Genomic DNA, 20,822 nt, shown 5'->3' with positions numbered 1-20,822 from the left:
TAGCATGTGGATGAGCACCGATTCAATCCCCCGACCACAAAACTAAACACAACTAACCATAGTTGAGTAATCTACACAGAATCCACTCAGTTACAAATGGCAGCTACTCAGAATCTTAAAATCCTCCATGAGTCACCCACATTCTGATGTGGAAATGTTTGTTGCAGAATGATTTGAATTGCTTGTTGTTTTCAGATTTCCAAAGCCCATAGTAAAGATGGTACCCAAGGCAGCTCTAATGCTTGAGAAGTTGGCAGGAGCACTTCACTCCATCTCTGAAGGCCTCTATAAACTTTTCATTTCAAAGAGTGAAGATGAAAGGATTCCAGAAAGGGGTCACCACCAACACCAGGAGTGATGCTACTCTGTTGTACTCTGCTGCCTGTGTCTGCTTAGGTTTCACATAGAGGAACAAGCAGGTGCCGTAGCCAATCACGAGATAGGTGAAGTGGGAGGCACAAGTGGAGAAGGCTTTCCTCTGGCCAGAGGCTGAAGGGATCTTGAAGATGGTGGAGATGATGTATGTGTAAGAGATAATCGTTAGGATCATGGAACCAATGATAATGAAAACAGCCATTAAAAACAGAATAAACTCTGTGAAAAGGGTGTTTTCACAGGATAGCTTGAACAACTGTCCCCGGTCACAGTAGAAATGATCTAATAGGTTTGACTTGCAGAAAGTAAGTTGAAATGTGGCATAGACTGGCCATATTTGAAAGAGGAAACCAAATACCCATGACACGGTTACCATCCAGGTACAACTATGGCTGTTCATGATGACCCTGTATCTCAAAGGGTTGCAGACAGCCACATAATGGTCCACTCCCATCACCCCTATTAGTATTAACTCTGAGCTCCCCAAAGAAAGATACAAATACCGTTGTACACAACATGCAGACAAAGATATTATCTGCATCTGTACAGGTAGCCCTTGGAGCATGTAAGGGACAGCAACGGATGTGATGAGGATCTCCAGGACAGAGAGGTGGCCAAGGAAGAAGTACATGGGAGACTGCAGATGTCTGTCAGCATGGACTACTATGATGATGAGCATATTCCCCAATATTGTCACTGAGTACAAGAGAAAGAAGGTCCCTAAAAGGATGTGACGTAGTTTTTTGGTGCCAGGAAAACCTAACAGAAAAAATTCTGTGGCACTAGTGTAGTTTCCCAACATTTGCTTCTGAGCACTTGTTACTATGAGGTCTAAAGAAAAGGGAGACAAAACAGTGCTTGTCATTTCATAGTACGAATGTGGTCCAGTCATGTGCAGCCCAGTGGCTAGGGCTGATTCAAAGAAAGTCAGGCAACAAAAGACAAGTGTTTTTTTCTTATGTGGAAGTTATAATGTCAATCTGAATGCAGGATTCAATGATTAGAGATCAGGCAGAGTTAGATGTTTGGCGGGTGTGCTTAAGGAAGGGAAGCTAGATTTGAAGAGTGAACAGTGCATGCATATATGAAAAATTCTAATAAACTCTTAATTTATGCAACTTAGCAGATGTTCATGTATACGGAGTACAAGGAATAGATAACATTTGTTGTGAATACACCCCCTCCTTTTCATAAGCTCTCCCTGACTATGAAATATTCATGATGTCATATTTCTTTACACAGCTGATAACAGGTTTTCCAAATCCTGATGAATATTGAACTGTCAAAAGATAGTATCAGTAATCAATACCACATTGTGGCCATTGAACCTATCAACAGATACTCTACTGTTCCCATACACAGTTCCTAAGTATCCATCTTTGACTCTAAGCATCCAGTGAGTGTGCTTCTTAGGCCACACAAGCCTCCCTTTTTTATGATTAGCTCATGTCATCTGCAATATCCTAATTATCATTATGTATTCTGTTTTATGGATTGGTGCTCTAGCACTATGTGCCAGAGGAAACTTCTGTTGTGGGATATCATCAGAGATGCTTAGTTCCTGTGTGTCTGCAGAATGTAGGTTCCATTTACCCACTTGTAAAGAGTCTGTTCTGCACATTGACATTGCTGTAGTTGGTGAGGATGCGGTAGGGAGCCATGTGGATGATTGAGAATAAGGCTGAGGATCATGACTCAGTTTCTTGAGTCTGTTAACTGGCTGGTTCCCTGAGTGGGCACTGTCTTCCTCTATCTTACTCTTGGAAAGAAAAGTCTTCCTTGTTTTCACCTCAGTAAATATGTCTTTTCAGGGGATTAAAGAGTAGCTAGGATTTGTCAAGCAAGACCATCCCTCTCCAAGACTTTAAGGCTTGAAATCACCGGAAGGACAGAAGGAGGATCCAGAAGAAGGGCCTAGAATATGCCTTTAGATCCTCAACTTCTGTTCATCTTATGTTTTCCTTATGTTGACCTGGTGTACAGGAGGCTTTGGGTCCAAGCAATATCCTCTTTTCAGGAGAACTGAACAGTCTAGAAAAGAGCCAAAGCTCTCATCCCTGCAATCCAAGTCCACCTGGGTCTTATATAAGACAGATGGTTATGATATCAGTATAGTAATTCTAAGAAGTCATCTTGGGGCAAATGTTCCTTCTATAATCATGCTTTGCTGTGGGAGTCATATGAGAAATTTAATTTTCTACCTGTCACTAGTATCCAATAGACAAGAACTTCAGCCACTTAGGATTTGGTGTCTATCTTTTGTAGTCTTTAGGTTGTTCCTAAGGTCCAGGCTTAAGTGGTTATTTTGTACTACTACTTCTAAAAGAACCTGGAGTGCCTTTTACTTGGGCATGTGAGATTCCTTATGTTGTTAACTCTTACATTTGAAGTTGAACACCAAGTCCTGTTTATGTTCACTTGTCTAACCATGTGCTCACACTATGAAAGGAAGATCCTTGGTCTTCTTGCTCATTCTGCCTACTGTGGGAAGTGGGCTAGTTCTCAATGAATATTTTTAAGTCATTCCATGAATTAGTAAATAGGAGAAAACTATGAGCAAACTTGTCCTATCTTTGCTATGACTAATTCTGATGTATCTATTTACATTCCTTTGTCTTTATGACACCGTCCTTTCAACCTTCAGTCTTTTTAGGTGGATATTTATGAAATAGCACTGCGGAGTAGGGACATATTGGTTTGGAGAACCCAGTCCCCTGCTTTTTATAATCTTTGCCTATGAAAAGAAGACCATATAAAAGAGAGATGGGGGTTTGAGACTACCAAGGGCTCTGCCCCAGAAGATCCAGAAGTATTTTATGCCTTGGAAAAGTCCCTTCTTCTGACTCTGTCTATTCGACTGCTGCCCTATACCCCTCCTCAGGGTCTAATTGTTATGATTCTACTAGGCAGTCAGCTCTGGAGATGTTCATTTCAGTGCATGCTTCTTTCTCCTTCACAGAAAGGAAATCCTGGGAGACACTCACCTCCATAGAAAAATACTGACTTGAACAAGATGATGCTGTGATTCAGCTCAGACTTCTTCCTGGCTGATCTGTGCTGAGCATGCTCTACAGGCTAGAAAAAGCTGCTTCTGTCTTTATTTTTAGAAACAAGGAATTTTTGTCACATTAGTATTTAGGGAAAACCCAGAATGCCTAGAGCTATTGCGTGTTTAATTGTTTTTCTTAATTTTTCCCTCTGCTATCTCCCACCTTGAGCCAATGTGTTTCCCTAAGGGAAATTGTTCAGTGAAGAAAGTTCACTGGGACCCTTGCGATAAAGTCTAGAGAAAGCCAGAGAAACTATTACTTCAATTCTCCTGAGGCTGATCAGAGTTGAGAACTTCTAAAAGTGTTGTTGTGTAATGGGCTAAGTGGAACACTCTCTCAACAAGGCTTTCCTTAACATGGAGGTTGATTTCTCTCTGGGTTTAAGTCTTAGTTGTCCACAAATGGTTCAAATCAGCCCTCCCTTCTCCTATGTGCAACCATTTATTTTAGTTATGTACAAAGTAAAGCTATCATTACGAAGATTGTACCAAAGGTTCCAATATAAATGGAGAAATCCCAGAAGCCAGGATTGGAAATATTAGGATGTGGGCTCTGCTTGGAACAGGCAGGTTACTGGGAACAGGACTTTGAAGAATTTGACTTTCTCCTTTACCCTTCTTTAGATAACTCTGTCTCCTGTCTGCCACCTGATGAGCTCTTTGCTTTATAGCATAGCCCTGACAATGATGTTCTGCCCAGAAACATTGGAGCCAAGTAAGGACAGATTAAAACCTCAATACTGTGAGCACACACAAGTTGTTCCTACTCTCCTTTTAAAAGGCATATTGATCCAGTGGGGTAAGATTAGTGGCCCATCTTCAATGTGGGGTTTAGCACAACAAAAGCTTTTTGTCATATTCAAAGTTGCCCTAGCCTCTATCAGTTACCTAACTTCCGAAGCTGCTTACACATTTTCAGATATATATGTAGTAATAGTGCTGCTTCTTGACACAAGTTTTTAATTTTAATCTATTTTCTGCTTTTCCATCAAATTCTTGAGTCTGTGTAGTTTATAAGGAAAAGAAATTTGTTTTGATCACAGTTGTAGAACTGGGAATTCCAACAGCATGGTGCTAGCATCTGGTGGCATTTGGTAGATAATTTCTTGCTGTGTTTTTTTAATTGATATATTTTTATATACATTTCAAATGATTTCCCCTTTTCTGGGTCCCCACGCCCCGCAAGTCCCATAAGCCTTCTTCCATCCCCCTGTTCTTTCATCCACCCCTTCCCATTTCCCTGTTCTGGAATTCCCCTGTACTCTTGCATTGAATCTTTCCAGAACCAGGGGCCACTCCTCCATACTTTTTGGACATCATTTAATTTGTGGATTATGTCCTGGGTATTCAAAGTTTCTAGGCAAATATCCCCTTATCAGTGAGTGCATACCATGATTGATCTTTTGAGACTGGATTAACTCACTTAGTATGATGTTCTCCAGCTCCATCCATTTGTCTAAGAATTTCATGAATTCATTGTTTCCAATGGCTGAATAGTACTCCATTGTGTAAATATACCACATTTTTTGTATCCATTCCTCCATTGAAGGACACCTAGGTTCTTTCTAGCTTCAGGCTACTACAAATAGGGCTGCTATGAACATAGTGGAGCATGTGTCCTTATTGCATGCTGAAGAATCCTCTGGATATATGCCCAGGAGTGGTATAACAGGGTCCTCAGGAAGTGACATTCCAAGTTTTCTGAGGATCCGCCAGACTGATTTCCAAAGTGGTTGCACCATCTTGCAATCCCACCAGCAATGGAGGAGTGTTCCTCTTTCTCCACATTCTCGCCAACACCTGCTGTCTCCTGAGTTTTTGACCTTAGCCATTCTGACTGGTGTGAGGTGAAATCTCAGGGTTGTTTTGATTTGCATTTCCCTAATGATTAATGATGTTGAACATTTCTTAAGGTGTTTCTCAGCCCTCTGAAGTTCTTCATGTGAAAATGCTTTGTTTAGCTCCACACCCTACTTTTTAATGGGGTTATTTGGTTCTCTGGGTTCTACCTTCTTGAGTTCTTTGTATATATTAGATATTAGTCCTCTCTCAGATTTAGGGTTGATGAAGATCCTTTCCCAATCTGTTGGTTGATGTTTTGTCCTTTTGACAGTGTCCATTGCCTTATAGAAACTGTAATTTTTGAGGTCCCATTTGTCAATTCTCGATCTTAGAGTGTAAGCTATTTGTGTTCTATTCAGGAACCTTTCCCCTGTACCCATGTCCTCAAGGGTCTTCTCCAGTTTCTTTTCTATTAGTTTCAGTGTGTCAGGTTTTATGTGGAGGTCCTTGATCCATTTGGAGTTGAGCTTAGTACAAGGAGATAAGAATGGATCAATTCACATTCTTCTGCATGCTGACCTCCAGTTGAACCAGCACCATTTGTTGAAAAGACTATCTTTTTTCCACTGGATGCGTTCAGCTCCTTTGTTGAAGATCAAGTGACCATAGGTGTGTGGGTTCATTTCTGGATCTTCAATCCTATTCCATTGATCTGCTTGCCTGACATTGTATCAATACCATGCAGTTTTTAATCACTATTGCTCTGTAGTAGTTTGAGGTCTGGGATACTGAATCCGACTGAAGTTCTTTTACTGTTGAGAATAGTTTTAGCTATCCTGGGTTTTTTTTTTTTTTTTTTTTTGTTATTCCAGATTAATCTGAGAATTTCTCTTTCTAGCTCTATGAAGAACTGGGTTGGGATTGTTATGGGGATAGCATTGTATCTGTAGATTGCCTTTGGCAAGATGACCATTTTAACTATATTAATCCTGCCAATCCACAAGCATGGGAGGTTTTTCCATTTTCTGAGATCTTCAATTTCCTTCTTCAGAGATCTGAAGTTCTAGTCATATAGGTCTTTCATTTGTTTTGTTAGAGTCTCCAAGGTTCTTTATGCTGTTTGTGGCTATTGTGAAGGGTGTCATTTCTCTAATTTCTTTCTCAGTCTGCTTATCCTTTGAGAATATAAAGGCTACTGATTTGCTTGAGTTGATTTTGTAGCCAGCCACTTTGCTGAAGTTGTTTATCAGCTGTAGGAGTTCTCTAGTAGAGTTTTTTGGGTCACTTAAGTATACTATCATATAATCTGCAAATACTGATAGTTTGACTTCTTCCTTTTCAATTTGTATCCCTTTGACCTCCTTTGAGGATGGCAGCATATCAGTAAACTGTTCCAGTGGAAACCCAGGCATCCAGTGTTGCAGAAATAACATTAAAGATCCACAGTATGTTGAAGCACGAGCCACTGACTATAGGACCATCTAATACCTGGGAGAACTAGATGGCTAAAGGCAAACTTAGGAATGTTGCTAACAGAAACCAAGGCATTATGGCAGCATCTGAACCCAATTCCCCAACAATAGCAAATACTGGATACCCCAACACACCAGAAACTGAGGAAATTCAAAAAATCATCAGATCCTACTACAAAAGCCTGTACTCAACACAACTGGAGAATCTGGAGGAAATGGACAATTTCTTAGACAAATACCAAATACCAAAATTAAATCAGGACCAAATAGATCATCTAAACAGTCCCATAACCCCTAAAGAAATAGAAAGGGTTATGCCCTTCTATCATGGTATGCACTCACTAATAAGTGGATATTAGCCTGGAAAACTGGAATACCCAAAACATAATCCACACATCAAATGAAGTACAAGAAGAACGGAGGAGTGACCACTGGTTCTGGAAGGACTCAGTGCAACAGTATAGGGGAATAACGAACAGGGAAGTAGGAATGAGGAGGTGGAGGAACCGGTGGAGGAAAGAGGGCTTATGGGACTTGCAGGGAGTGGGGACCCAGAAAAGAGGAAATCATTTGAAATGTAAATAAAGAATACATCCTGAAAAAAAAATCCTCCTATGTATAAGCTTGGAAATGTCAAGTAATTAACACAAGCAATTACTGCATATTTAATGGCCAAATAATGATTTAATTAATTAAAAACAGTTTTATGGTTTACATTCATTAATTGTTACAGTAAACTTTCTTTTCAAGTATAGTCATCTATTTTGGCAATAAGTTTGGACATCAGTTCCCTTTTGGACTTCCTCAGAACATGGGGAAGGTTGTGATATACTGTACTGCATACTAGTCATGTTATATGCTCTCATTTCTTGAGTTTTCTTTCACATTGTTTAACATGTGTTCTCTAAGGAATCTTGAAATGTTATAATAAGAAATTTAATAAGCTTGTCCTTCTAGATTCTGCTTTAAAATGAAAATAGTAGTTTCTGAAGACAGTTTTATGTACTATATTGGATACTTTATTTAGCTGATTTCATTTTTTTCCTCTTTCAATTAGCTTACAAGTTAGTAGATTTCATTGTGGACTTTTTTAAAAGAATATTTATCAGTATTTGTGTCAGTATAGGGGTATGTGCACATGAGTGCTGGTGCCTAAATGTGCCAGAAGAGTTCATCAGTTCGTTCAGACAAGTCTTCTTACCGTGTGGGTAATGAACCCTTTGGGGGTTGATTGACCCTTTTGCAGAAGTTGTCTAGACCATTATAAAACACAGATATGTACATCACAACTCATAAGAGTAGCAAAATTAGCATCATGAAGTAGCAACGCAAAAATAATTTTATGGAAGAGGGTCACTAGAACTTGAGGAACTGTATTACACTGTCACAGCATTAAGAAGGTTAAGGATCACTGGCTTAGATTCTTACATTTGCAGGCAGTTGTGAGCCATGTAACATGGACACTGTGAAGTAAACTATGGTACTTGACAAAAACGACAAAGTAAACTCTGGTACTTGACAAAAACAACAAGCCAGGCATTGGTGACACATGTCCTTAATCCCAGCACTTGTGAGGCAGAGGCAGGCATATTTCCGAGTTTGAGGCCTGCATGGTCTACAGAGTGAGTTCCGGGACAGCCAGGGCTATACAGAGAAACCCTGTCTCAAAAAAAAAAAAGTAAATAAAATAAAATTAAAACATAAAAAAGAAAAACAAAACAGCAAGCACTTAACTTGGGAGTTTTCTTTCTTGGCCTTCATCAGGGCTTCTTCATTTGTACTCTGAACATAGTCCTGCCCACCACCCCAACACAATTATTAATATCTGCACTTAAGCTCTTCTATACTCAGTACTCCCCTTTCTAATTTACTCCTATTCAAATTTCTTATTGCCCTCTTGGGGCTTTTTTTCTAGTTTCTTAGCATTTAGACACAGCAGATGTCATTTCATATATAAAACCTTTACAAGATTAGGCCTATTAGCATTCCATCAAAAACACATAGCCTAGACCTTCCAGGGACTCACAGACAGTTAATATTTTCTGGGAGGATGGGGTCTCAAACTACTCCTAACTGCTCCCTGAGGACTCACAGGCAGTTAACAGTAGTGAGGAGGGAGGTAGTCATGAAGTTCCACTGAAGTATGATGCCAACTGCCAGTTGGCAGTTGATGGAAGAGGAGAAGATATTTTCTTAAGTGTTATAGCTGTTAATAAGTGCCTATGTCCCTGTGAGTAATTCCTCACCCTGAAAACAGACCTGATGAAACTCATTAATAAACCAGGAGAATACAATAGGGCCAGTCAGGGAGATGTAATCAGCAGGAGATAAGGGACAAGATAGGGCCATGGCAGAAAACATGATTCAAATGGATTATGTATCTGTGTGAAATGATGTAATGGATCCCATTATTATGTCTAATTAGTGCTAATTAAATAAGCGAGATCTCTTAAAGAAGTATCATCAGTACTTTGAGTACATTCTTTAGTATTTTGTCATGTTAAACTTGGAAGGCATTTTAAGTATTGACATTTTGGTGTTGTTGCTGCTGCTTTTAATTATTAATTCATTGATAATTGCATACAATGCCTTTTGGCCATATTATTTCACGATCTCCAACACCTTCTAGGTTCACTGACCTTCCCTTCACACCCACCTTTGTGTCTCCTATTATAACTTCAAGTCAATTTGTGCTGTCTGTATTCTCTAAACACTGGTAATTTTCCTAGAGTATAATTTTTAATGGGTAGTAACAATTTAAGAATTCCAATTTTCTTTTACAATAGAGTGGAGATTACATCAAGATGCTATGTTTTTTGGGAAGATGGAGACATATTTGACCCGATCTTACAGAGGTATTGTTAATATCTATCTATCTATCTATCTATCTATCTATCTATCTATCTATCTATCTATCTACATCTACATCTATATCCATATCTATATCATCTACATCTATGTCTACATCTACATCTACATCTATATCTATATGATCTACATCTATTTCTACATCTATATCTATATCTACCTGCCTACCTATCTATTTATCTATCTATCTATCTATCTATCTATCTATCCACATACATATATACATTCTGTATATGTTTAGGGAAGTTTCAAGAGACTTTAAATTCTAGTTCATTGTTCCTACAATTTGCCTATTTTCATAATTTCACTGAGTACTATATTTATAGTCCTGCTGACAATGTTCTCAATACTCTCAGAACTGCTTCTTCAGATGATGTGTTTTTAGATTACTATCTGTGCAAGTTAGAAATAGATCCAGTAGTTTATATATAGTGTTATTATGAAAATAAACAATTAATTTTGAAGGTCAAGGAGTCTGTTGTCTGCTTGTTACCTGTGAGCTAGCAAACAAGGAAATTTGTTAATATAATTCACTCCAAGTCTGAGGTATACAGGTACTCCACACTGTTAGTCCTGGTCCACAACTGAATAACAGGAGTAGCAGTGGTATCAGGTGAAGTTGGGTATCTCGGCTAAATTTTAAAACAAGTTAATTTAACCTTCCTCCACTTATTTTGTCTGGTAAGGAATCCATTAAAAAAATAATAAATTTTAAAATATTTTGAAAATACAGTTGAAGGTCAAATAAATTAAATTTTAAAAGGAAGATACTGTGAAAGAACTTAGAACCATAATAAGAGAAAAATTAAGTACCATCATAAGGAATTGAGAGACTATGATAAATTATTGAATAAGGGTAATATCTCTTTCAAAGGCAACATCTATGTCTTTATAATCTTTAGAAATTTGTGAGTTATTACTTAGTTTTGGAACTAGAACATCTTTGGAATACTGAAAGTAACTGTTAGATAAAAGAAGTATGTCAATGGTAAAGAATAATGGTATAAAGGGATCATCATATTCAACATAGTTTTTGTCTCTGTCTTTGACACAAATGCAAACATTTTTGTTTCTTGAAATTTGAAATTTGAATGGTGATTACTAAAAAAAACTGGAATACCAAAAACATAATCCACACATCAAATGAGGTAAAAGAAGAGCGGAGTGGCCCCCTGTTATGGAAAGACTCAGTGAAGCAGTATAGGGCTAAACCAGAACAGGGAAGTGGGAAGGGTTGGGTGGGAAAACAGGGGGAGGGAAGAGGCCTGATGGGACTTTCGGAGAGTGGGGGTCTAAAAAAGGGGAAATAATTTCAAATGTAAATAAAAATTTATCGAATAAAAAAAAGAAGTTGTACTGCCATGTAATATTTATGCCACACCTAAATATGTACATAGAGAACACTAAATTATATACCAGATATACTCACACATGCATATTTATTACAAAACTACTTAAAAGAGTTAGGTTATAGACTAAGACTACGTAGCCATGAACTGATAAATGTACAATAAACATTGTACATACATAAAATGTAATTTTGTTCAGCCACAAAGAAGAATGAAATTGGATCATAAGAAAATGTATTCAACCAGTCTCCATCAGCACCTCGGAACTAAGGCTATCCCACAGACCCTGAACACAAATCCTGACAGGAGAGAGTTGATCTCCCAGGAGTTCTCACCCTCCTACGCCCAGAAGTGAGACCATAACGTTCACTGCAATAATTGTCCAAGGCAGGACCAGCCAGCAGTGCACAGGGAACAGGACTATTGGAGCAGCTGGTGACTGGATCCTTCTGGTCTCCATCTGCACCCTGGAGCTAAGGCTCTCCTACAGCCCTCTGCACCCAAACGCCACCCAGGAGAGAGCTGGTCTCGCCAGGATTGCTGACACACCTAAGATTACAGGTTCACAGGCCCACACAAGGGACATGCTCAAGTCAGAGACAGCAAGACCAACTAACACCAGAGAAAACAAGGTGGTGACAGGAAAGGACAAGAATCTTACCAATAGCAACCAAGGTTACTTGGCATTAGCAGAACCCAGTCCCCACACACAGCAAGCCCTGGACACCCCCAACACATGAGAAAATCAAGACTCTGATTTAAAATCCCATCTCATGATGATGATAGAGTAGTTTAAGGACATAAATAACCCCTTAAAGAAATACAAGAGAACACAGGCAAACAGATAGAAGCCCCAAAGAGGAAACACAAAAATCCCTTAAAGAATTACAGGAAAACACAACCAAACAGGTAAAGAAATTGAACAAAGCCATCCAGGATATAAAAATGGAATTAGAAACAATAACGAGATCATAAAGGGAGACAACCTAGGAAAGAGATTAGGAGTCATAGATGCAAGCATCACCAACAGAATACAAGAGATAGAAGAGAGAATCTCCATTGCAGAAGATACCATAGAAAACATTGACACAACAGTCAAAAAATGCAAAATACCAAATGCTTCTAATCCAAAACATCATCCAGGACACAATGAGAAGTCTAAACCTAAGGGTAATAGGTATAGAAGAGAGCTTTCAGAATACATGATCACATCTTAAAAACTTCATCACAAGTTCACATGAAAAAATCAAATCATAAATTGAAATGGAAGTTTATAACAGAGAATGTTTACATGCATATCCATTAGGAGTAATTAACAGGCTAAACATCCATCAACTGTCACAGTGCCACAGGTCAGTGAAAGTTGAAAATCATAACTAAGTTATTAGGAAAGTTCTATATAGATAAACCAGGCAATATTTCATCTTCTTTCCTTGAACCTATAAGAAATCATTAGTTCCCTTTTATAACTTTGGCTTAATTGTTTTACAACCTCTTGCAATGTGGTCTGAGTAGAAAGCAATTAACTGGTGACACATGGGAAATTGACAGAGTTCTCACTGAAGATTTCACTTTTCAGAAAAGCATCTAATAGCAGTTCTACTACAAAGGTGTATAAAAATCACTGCTATAATTTTAGGGATACTTATGATGTCATCATTAAGAATTAAGAAGTCAGAGAAGCAAGGGCACAACAAAATACTCTACTGAATTAATTAACCGGGGCCACAGAGGATCAGAGAGACTGAACTATCAACTAGGGAGCATGCATGGGACTGACATATGGCCTCTACACATATGTTACATTTGAATATTTTAAACTTTACATGGGACCTTATTGGGTTTGGTCATGATTTTACAAACTTTTGTCTACATGACTTATCACTATTGAGAAAATTGTGTTTAAATTTCCTGATATACACACTAGTGTTGCTTCTTACATTTCTGTCAGCTCTTGCTTTATATAATTCAGGTTTATAATTTTTGGCAACACAGAATTAGAATTCTTATGTCTTTCTGGTCAATTGAAGTGTTTATTATCATTAGTGACTATCACGTTTGCTAACACTAGGTATTTTTTACATATATTTTTTATTTATTTTCTAAATTCTTTGTTAAATTCCAAATGCTTTCCCCTTTCCCAGTTACCCCTCCCCATATGTCCCATAGGCCCTCTTCTCTGCACCCATTCTCCTATCACCCCCTCCATTTTCTCTGTCCTGGTACTCCCCTACAATGCTAGGTCAAGCCTATCCAGGAACTGGGCCTTCTCCTTACTTCTTCTTGGGAGTCATTTGATATGCTAACTGTGTCTTGGGTATTCAGGGCTTCTCGGCTAATTAATATCCACTTACCAGTGAATGCATTCCATGTGTATTCTTTTGTGATTGGGTTACCTCACTTAGGATGATATTTTCCAGTTCCAACCAATTGCTTAAAAATTTCATAAATTCATTGTTTCTAATTGCTGAGTAGTATTCCATTGTGTAAATATACCACATTTTCTGTATCCATTCCTCCATTGAGGGACATCTGGGTTCTTTCAGCTTCTGGCTATTATAAATAAGGCTTCAATGAATATAGTGGAGCATGTGTCCTTATTGCATGCAGGGGAATCCTCTGGGTATATGACCAGGAGTGGTATAGAAGGGTCCTCCGGAAGTGACATGCCCAGTTTTCTGAGGAATCACCAGAATGATTTCCAGAGTGGTTGTACCATCTTACAATCCCACCAGCAGTGGAGGAGTGTTTCTCTTTCTTCACATCCCTGCCAACAACTGTTGTCTCCTGAGTTTTTTTTACCTTAGCCATTCTGACTGGTGTGAGGTGAAATGTGAGGGTTGTTTTGATTTGCATTTCTCTAATGACTACTGATGTTGAGTATTTCTTAAGGTGCTTCTTGGCCATCCAAATTTCTTCAGGTGAAAAATTTTTGTTTAGCTCTGTACCCCATTTTTAATAGGGTTATTTGTTTCCTTGGGGTCTAACTTCTTGAGTTCTTTGTATAAATTAGATATTAGCCCTCTATCGGATGTAGGGTTGGTGAAGATCTTTTCCCAATTTGTTGGTTGCCGTTTTGTCCTTTTTATAGTGTCCTTTGCCTTACAGAAACTTTGTAATTTTATGAGGCTCCATTTGTCAATTCTTGATCTTAGAATGTTAACTTTATTTTGTCACTTCTATTTTTAGAAATATATTTCATATCCAATGTTTTATTATGTGTCTATTGTAATTTTTGCTCTTTATTTCTTTTATTTTATTAGTGTTTCAGAATTTTAGTGTATCCCCTTTGACGAGCATGAATTAACATTTACTTGAAACACCTTTGGATATTTTCATGGTTTAAACAGGTTATTTAGTTCAATAACATGTTTTTGCATTTCTCCATTGCATCAACTACTGTGGTTAAGTTGATACTCTATAATTCATATCTTAGCTTCTTCATAGTTTATATTTTTCCCTTTGCCTGTTCTCCACTCTAATTTTGAGTACTCCTAACACTGCAATTATGACCCGAAGTCATTTACTATTTCCATTATCCCTTCCACATTCCCACACTTCTCACCTAAACAGCCTACACTTAAATTCTCCTATAACATTTTATTACTCCATAGTGATCTGCTAGGAGGCATGGGATTATTTCAATCTTCTTATATTTGTTGAGGTCTGTCTTGTGAATAACTATGTGATCGATTTTGGAGAAGTTACCTTGTGGTGCTGAGAAAAAAGTATATTCTTTTGCTTTGGGATGAAAAGTTTATTTATATATATATATATATATATATATATATATATATATATATATATATATATATGTTAAATCCAATTGGTCCAAAGCTTCAATTAGCTCCACTGTCTCCCTGTTTAGTTTCTGTTTTCCTGATCAGTACATTGGTGAGAGTACAGTGTTGAAGTCACCCACAATTATTATGTTTGTTACAATGTGTGCTTTGACCTTTAGTAAAGTTTCTTTTATGAATGAGGGCACCCTTGTATTTGGCGCATAGATGTTCAGGATTGAGAGATGATCTTGTTGGATTTTTCCTTTGACCAGCAAGAAGTTACTTTCCCTGTCTCTTTTGATGTAATTAGGTTGAAAGTCAATTTTATCTGATATTTGAATGGCAACTCTGGCTTGTTTCCTGGGACAATTTGCTTGTAGAATTGTCTTCCAGCCTTTTACTCTAAGGTAGTTTTTGTCTTTGACACTGAGGTGTGTTTCCTGTATGCAGCAAAATGTAGGGTCCTCTTTATGTAACCAGACTGTTAGTCTATGTCTTTTTTATTAAGGAATTGAGTTCATTGATGTTCAGAGATATTAAGGAGTAGTAGTTATTGCTTCCTATCATTTTTTATTATAATTTTATACTTGTGTGATTATCTTCTTTTGGGTTTGATGAAAGAAGCTTAATATCCTGCTTTTTCCAGGGTATAGTTTCCCTCGTTGTAATGGAGTTTTCCCCCTATTATCCTTTGTAGGTCTGGGTTTGTGGAAAGATATTGTGTAAATTTGGTTTTGTCATGGAATGTCTTGGTTTCTCCATGATAGTGATTGAGAGTTTGGCTGGGTATCTTGGCTGGCATTTCTGTTCTCTTAGAGTCTGCATGAGCTCCGCCCAGGATCTTCTAGCTTTCATGGTCTCTGGTGAGAAGTCTGGTGTAGTTCTGATTTGTTTTCCTTTATATTTTAATTGCTCTTTTTCTCTTCCTGCCCTAAGTATTCTTTCTTGGTTTAGTACATTTGGGGTTTTGATTATTATGTGACGGGAGGTATTTCTCTTCTGGTCCCCTGTGTTTGGAGTTCTGAAGGCTTCTTGTATATTCATGGGCATCTCTCTCTCTTTAGGTTAGGGAAGATTTCTTCCATAATTTTGTTGAAGATATTTGGTGGCCCTTTAAGTTGTAAATCTTCACTCTCATCAATGCCTATAATCCTTAGATTTAGCTTTCTCATTGTGTCCTGGATTTTTGGATGTTTGGGGATACAAGCTTTTTGCATTTTGCATTTCTTTGACTGTTGAGTCTATGGTTGTTATGGTATCTTTGGCATCTGAGATTCTTTCTTCTGTCTCTTGTATTCTGTTGTTGATATCTGCATCTATGGTCCCTCATTTCTTCCCAAAGTTTTCTATCTCCAAAGTTGTCTCCCATTGTGCTTTCTTAGGTGTTTCTACTTCTGTTTTTATATCCTGGAAGTTTTTGCTCAGTTCCATCATTTGCTTGTTTGTATTTTCCTCTAATTCTTTGAGAGATTTTTGTGTTCCCTCTTTCATGACGTCTGCCTGTTGATCAAAGTTCTCCTGTATTTCTTTAAGTGATTTTTGCATTTCCTCCTTATTGGCTACTAACTTCTGACCCATATTCTCCTGATTTTCTTTAAGTAATTTTTGTGTTTCCCTTGTAAGGGCTTCTAGCTTTTGATCATTTTTCTCCTGAATTTCTTTAAGAGATTTATTTATGTCCTTCAAGTGTTCCTCTAACAGCATCCTTACCAGTGCTTTTAAATCTAACTCTTGTTTTATTTTTTCTTTTCTTTCTTTTTTTTTTTTTTTTTTTTTTTTTTTTTTTTTTTTTGGTGTGTTGGGGTATCCAGGACTTGCTATTGTTGTAGACTTGGGTTCAGATGCTGCCATAATGCCTTAGTTTCTGTTAGTAACGTTCCTACCCTTGCCTTTAGTCATCCAGTACTCACTCGTGTTATATGGTCTTATTGTCACTGGCTGGTGCTTCAACCTACTGTGGACCTTTAAGGCTATTTCCGCGACACTGGATGACTGGGTTTCCTCTGGCACAGATTACTGATATGCTGCCTTCCTCTTTTGTACCTTTGGAGCCCTGCTCACTCTTGCCTCAAGAAATGTTATACTTGGGTTTTCTAGGTGAACCAGGTGTTCTCAGACCCCTCTGTTATGGAGCAAAGATGGTGTGTGTGTGTGTGTGTGTGTGTGTGTGTGTGTGTGTGGTCACTCCCTCTGTTGATTCTCTGTGGGCAGGCCCCACAACCGGCCAGCTTGCAGATAAACCACCTAAGTTCTCAGGTTCTGGGTGCAGGCAGACACCTGGAGATTTGAACCCCCAGAGATCTTAAACTCAGGATAATACAGTACTTAGTGATGTTTTTCTTCCCTGGCAGTCAGTGAATATGGCCACGGGGATTCTCTTCCTCTGCTGCTCTCTAGGCAGGACACAGGCCCCACACCTGGTGGACTGGCAGACAAACTGCCTATGTGCTCTGGTCTTGGGTGCAGGCAGACCCCTGGCGGTTTGCACCCCCAGAGATGTAAACTTAGTGAAGCTCTTCTGCCAGGAGATATTTTTATATGCTAAGAAATAGTAAGAAATAAAATCAACTGAGTATAATTTGAAAAGAAAAATTTATTTGTGATGCTTGGTACTAATACTAACTTGCCTCAAATTTGAATTACCTTAGTAAGGAACCTTGCATGAAGAGGCAATTTTCTTGAGTGCATCAATTGATATGGAAAGATGACTGCATGCACACACACACACACACACACACACACACACAAAACAAATGTGGGCAGCACTATCTGGTGGCAACCCAGAATGGAAAACATGGGGGAAAGGATGATTGTTCATAGTTTGTATATATTTCTTATTAACTCGTTGTTTTGCCAAGGCAAGCTTGAGTTAAATTATTTCTGTGCTTTCTCCTTGGTGACTTATCAGAGGTAAAATTATTTAATTCTAATCTGTAGGAAAAGTATACACAACAGCAATGAATATATACTAGCATATAATATATGGTAACACAGTATTTTGACTTTCACATAAAAATATATTTAATTAGAAATTGTAGAGTATAATGCAGAAATGTGCCTGAAATACTTGCAAGATGAGAGTCTTGCAGGATACCGAGGTGGTTTCCATCCTTTTTAACTTCATGAGATATTTTCTTTATTTATATATCAAATGTTATCCCCTCTCATTTCCCCTCCAAAAACCCCCTATTCCATGCCTTCTCCCACTGCTCACTAAACCACACACTCCCACTTCCCTGTCCGGGAAGTTTTCCTACATTTGGGCAATGGGCCTTCTCAAGATGAAGGGCCTCTACTCTCACTTATGTCCAACAAGGCCATACCCTGCTACATATGAAGCTTGAGCCCTGGGTCCCTCACATGTGTACTCTCTGGTTGGTGGTTTAGTCCCTGAGAGCGCTATAGGTACTGGTTGCTTCATATTCCTGTTCTTCCTGTGGGGTTACAAGCTACTTCAGCTCCTTGGGTCCCTTATCCAGCTCCTACACTGGGAACCCTGTACTCATTCCAGTCGTTGGCCTAGAGCCATTGATATCTGTATTTGTTAGGCACTGGCAGAACCTCTCAGGAGACAGCTATACCAGGCTCCTGTCAGCAAACATTTGTTGACATCCTCAATAGCATCTGGGTTTGGTAACTTTATATATGGGATGGATGCCAAGGTGTGGCAGTCTCTAGATGACCTTTCATTCAGTCTCTGTTCCAAACATTGTATCTCCTCCCATGGGTATTTTGTTCCCCATTCTAAGAAGGACAGAAGTATCCATACTTTGGTCTGAGGACCCAGCTATGCCACTCCTGGGCATATACCCAGAAGATACTCCAACATGTAATAAGGGCATATGAGCTACTATGTTCATAGCAGCCTTATTTATAATAGCCAAAAGCTAGGAAGAACCCAGATGTCCATCAACAGAGGAATGGATACAGAAACTGTGGTACATTTACACAATGGAATGCCACTCATCTATTAAAAACAATGAATTCATGAAATTCTTAGGCAAATGGATGGAAGTAGAAAATATCCTCAGTGAGGTAACCCAATCACAAAACAACACACATGGTATGCACTCACTAGTAAGTGGATATTAGTCCAGAAGCTAGGAATATCCAAAATATAATTTACAGACTACATGACGCTCAAGAAGTAGGAAGACCAAAGTGGAGATAATTTGGTCCTTCTTAGAAGGGGGATCGATGGGTTGTTTTAATTTAGTTTACTCTTTAAATGTTTTTAAAAGCTAATAGTTCATAATGATAGTAGACTGTTATAAGTTCCAATAAGTTACAACAGTTATAACAGAGGCTGACAATTTTTAAAACAATTTAAGATATTAGTAAATGTATACTTTCATGGCACATAAGCATTCAGAGTGTTTAATATTATACATATCCCAGAAGTATATCATATATTATAAAACTTCATTGGAAACAGTTAAAACTACAAAATTATCAAATTATTTTTACTGTCTACAATTTGTCTAAAGATATCTGATCTTTATATATATAATTTATAACATTTGTTTACTCTAATAATGCCATGGTTAATTGGACTTCATGAAGAATCTATGGCATGTAAATGGATACATTAATAAACAAGTGTGCCCAAGACTATGATGGGTAAACTGTATCAAGGGGGAACTGATTGATACTCAGAGGTCTCAGAGTATATGTTCATATTTCAGTTGACGTTGCTCTTCCTCTTCAACCAAATGATTTCTTTTTCTATAGAGTTAGAGTGTTCATGAAAATAGCATATTGTATAAGTTACTATATTTTGGTATAGAATAGTTTATTCAGGTGAGAGGATGGGAGTTACAGAGGCAGAGAGAGAGAGAGAGAGAGAGAGAGAGAGAGAGAGAGAGAGAGAGAGAGAGAGACAGAGAGAGAGAGACAGAGAGAGAGAGAGACAGAGAGAGAGAGAGAAGAGAGTGTAGTGGAGGCTGACTATGACCACATGGAGAGAGGGGAAAGGGGAGAGGGGAGGAGAGCTCAAGGGCAGAGAGGTGAGAGTAGGATGGAAGAGAACGAAGAGAGCCTATTTTTTAATATAATGTCCCAAGCTTCAGATTTTGAAAGTGCTAACCAATATGTGTTTTCATCAAAATAATACATCTTTAAAGGTATAAATTAAAAGGAAAATTATAACACAAAAAAGTCTGGGTTTCAAAATCAAGAGAATGTAATCTGAAGGAGGCAATGTAGGGTACGAAGTAGATGAGAATGAATATTTATGAGCTTGTTCTCCATGATGGAGGCAGATAATTTATTCAGGATATCTAAATTACTAGTAGATGTTTAGTAGATATAACACATTTGTCTGTTGTGTTGGCTCTTCTTATTTTTATTAATTTGATAAGAAATATACTCTTTTGGGAAATTACTTGTTTGTAATTCTTCAAGTGGAAGAATTTCATTTATCAGATTGTTCTATAGGTGAGTCTGTATGAGATTTTTTTTTTTTCTTTGGATTACTGATTGGTGTAGCAGGCCGTCCTACTATGGGTAGTAACACTCCCGGCTTGTATAAGAAAACAAACTGAGCAAAATAAGAAAAGAAACCCAGTGTTCTGTACTGACTTTCCTCATGATAAACTATAAACTGAATGATGAAATAAACACGTCCCTTCCCAGCAGGTCATGGCATTTTATCAAAGCATTACAAAGGAAGCTACATAAATATAATCTGCACATTTTCATACATATGCATTAATATTTTTTTCATTAAAATCCTCTTTAGGTTCTTAGAGTCACACCAAGATACTTTATATTGCTTGTGGCTATTGTGAAGTGTGTCATTTCTATAACTTCTGTCCAATCCTCTATTGAGGAACATCTGGGTTCTTTCCAGCTTCTGGCTAATATAAATAAGGCAGCTATGAACATAGTGGAGCATGTGTCCTTATTACATGTAGGAGCACTTTCTGGGTATATGCCCAGGTCTGGTATAGCTGAGTCCACAGGTAGTACTATGTCTAATTTTCTGAGGAATCACCAAACTGATTTCCAGAGTGGTTTTACCAGCTTGAAATCCCACCAGCAATGGAGAAGTGTTCCTCTTTCCCCACATCTTCTCCAGGGTCTGCTGTCCCCTGAGTTTTTCATCTTAGCCATTCTATGTGGAATCTCAGTGTTGTTTTGATTT

The 20,822-nt window shown here is 38.1% G+C and overlaps 1 protein-coding gene across 1 annotated transcript; it reads right to left on the bottom strand.

Moving 5' to 3' along the window:
* Window positions 1–301: 301 nt before the first annotated feature.
* On the bottom strand, window positions 302–1,177 carry LOC127675670 (olfactory receptor 9A1-like). The gene has a single exon (XM_052171728.1). It carries the CDS (start codon window positions 1,175–1,177, stop codon window positions 302–304), a length of 876 nt encoding a protein of 291 aa, XP_052027688.1.
* Window positions 1,178–20,822: the final 19,645 nt, after the last annotated feature.

This window comes from Apodemus sylvaticus, chromosome X (assembly GCF_947179515.1).
Source record: "Apodemus sylvaticus chromosome X, mApoSyl1.1, whole genome shotgun sequence".
NCBI lineage: Eukaryota > Metazoa > Chordata > Mammalia > Rodentia > Muridae > Apodemus > Apodemus sylvaticus.
This window is presented reverse-complemented; position numbering and strand designations above follow the sequence as displayed.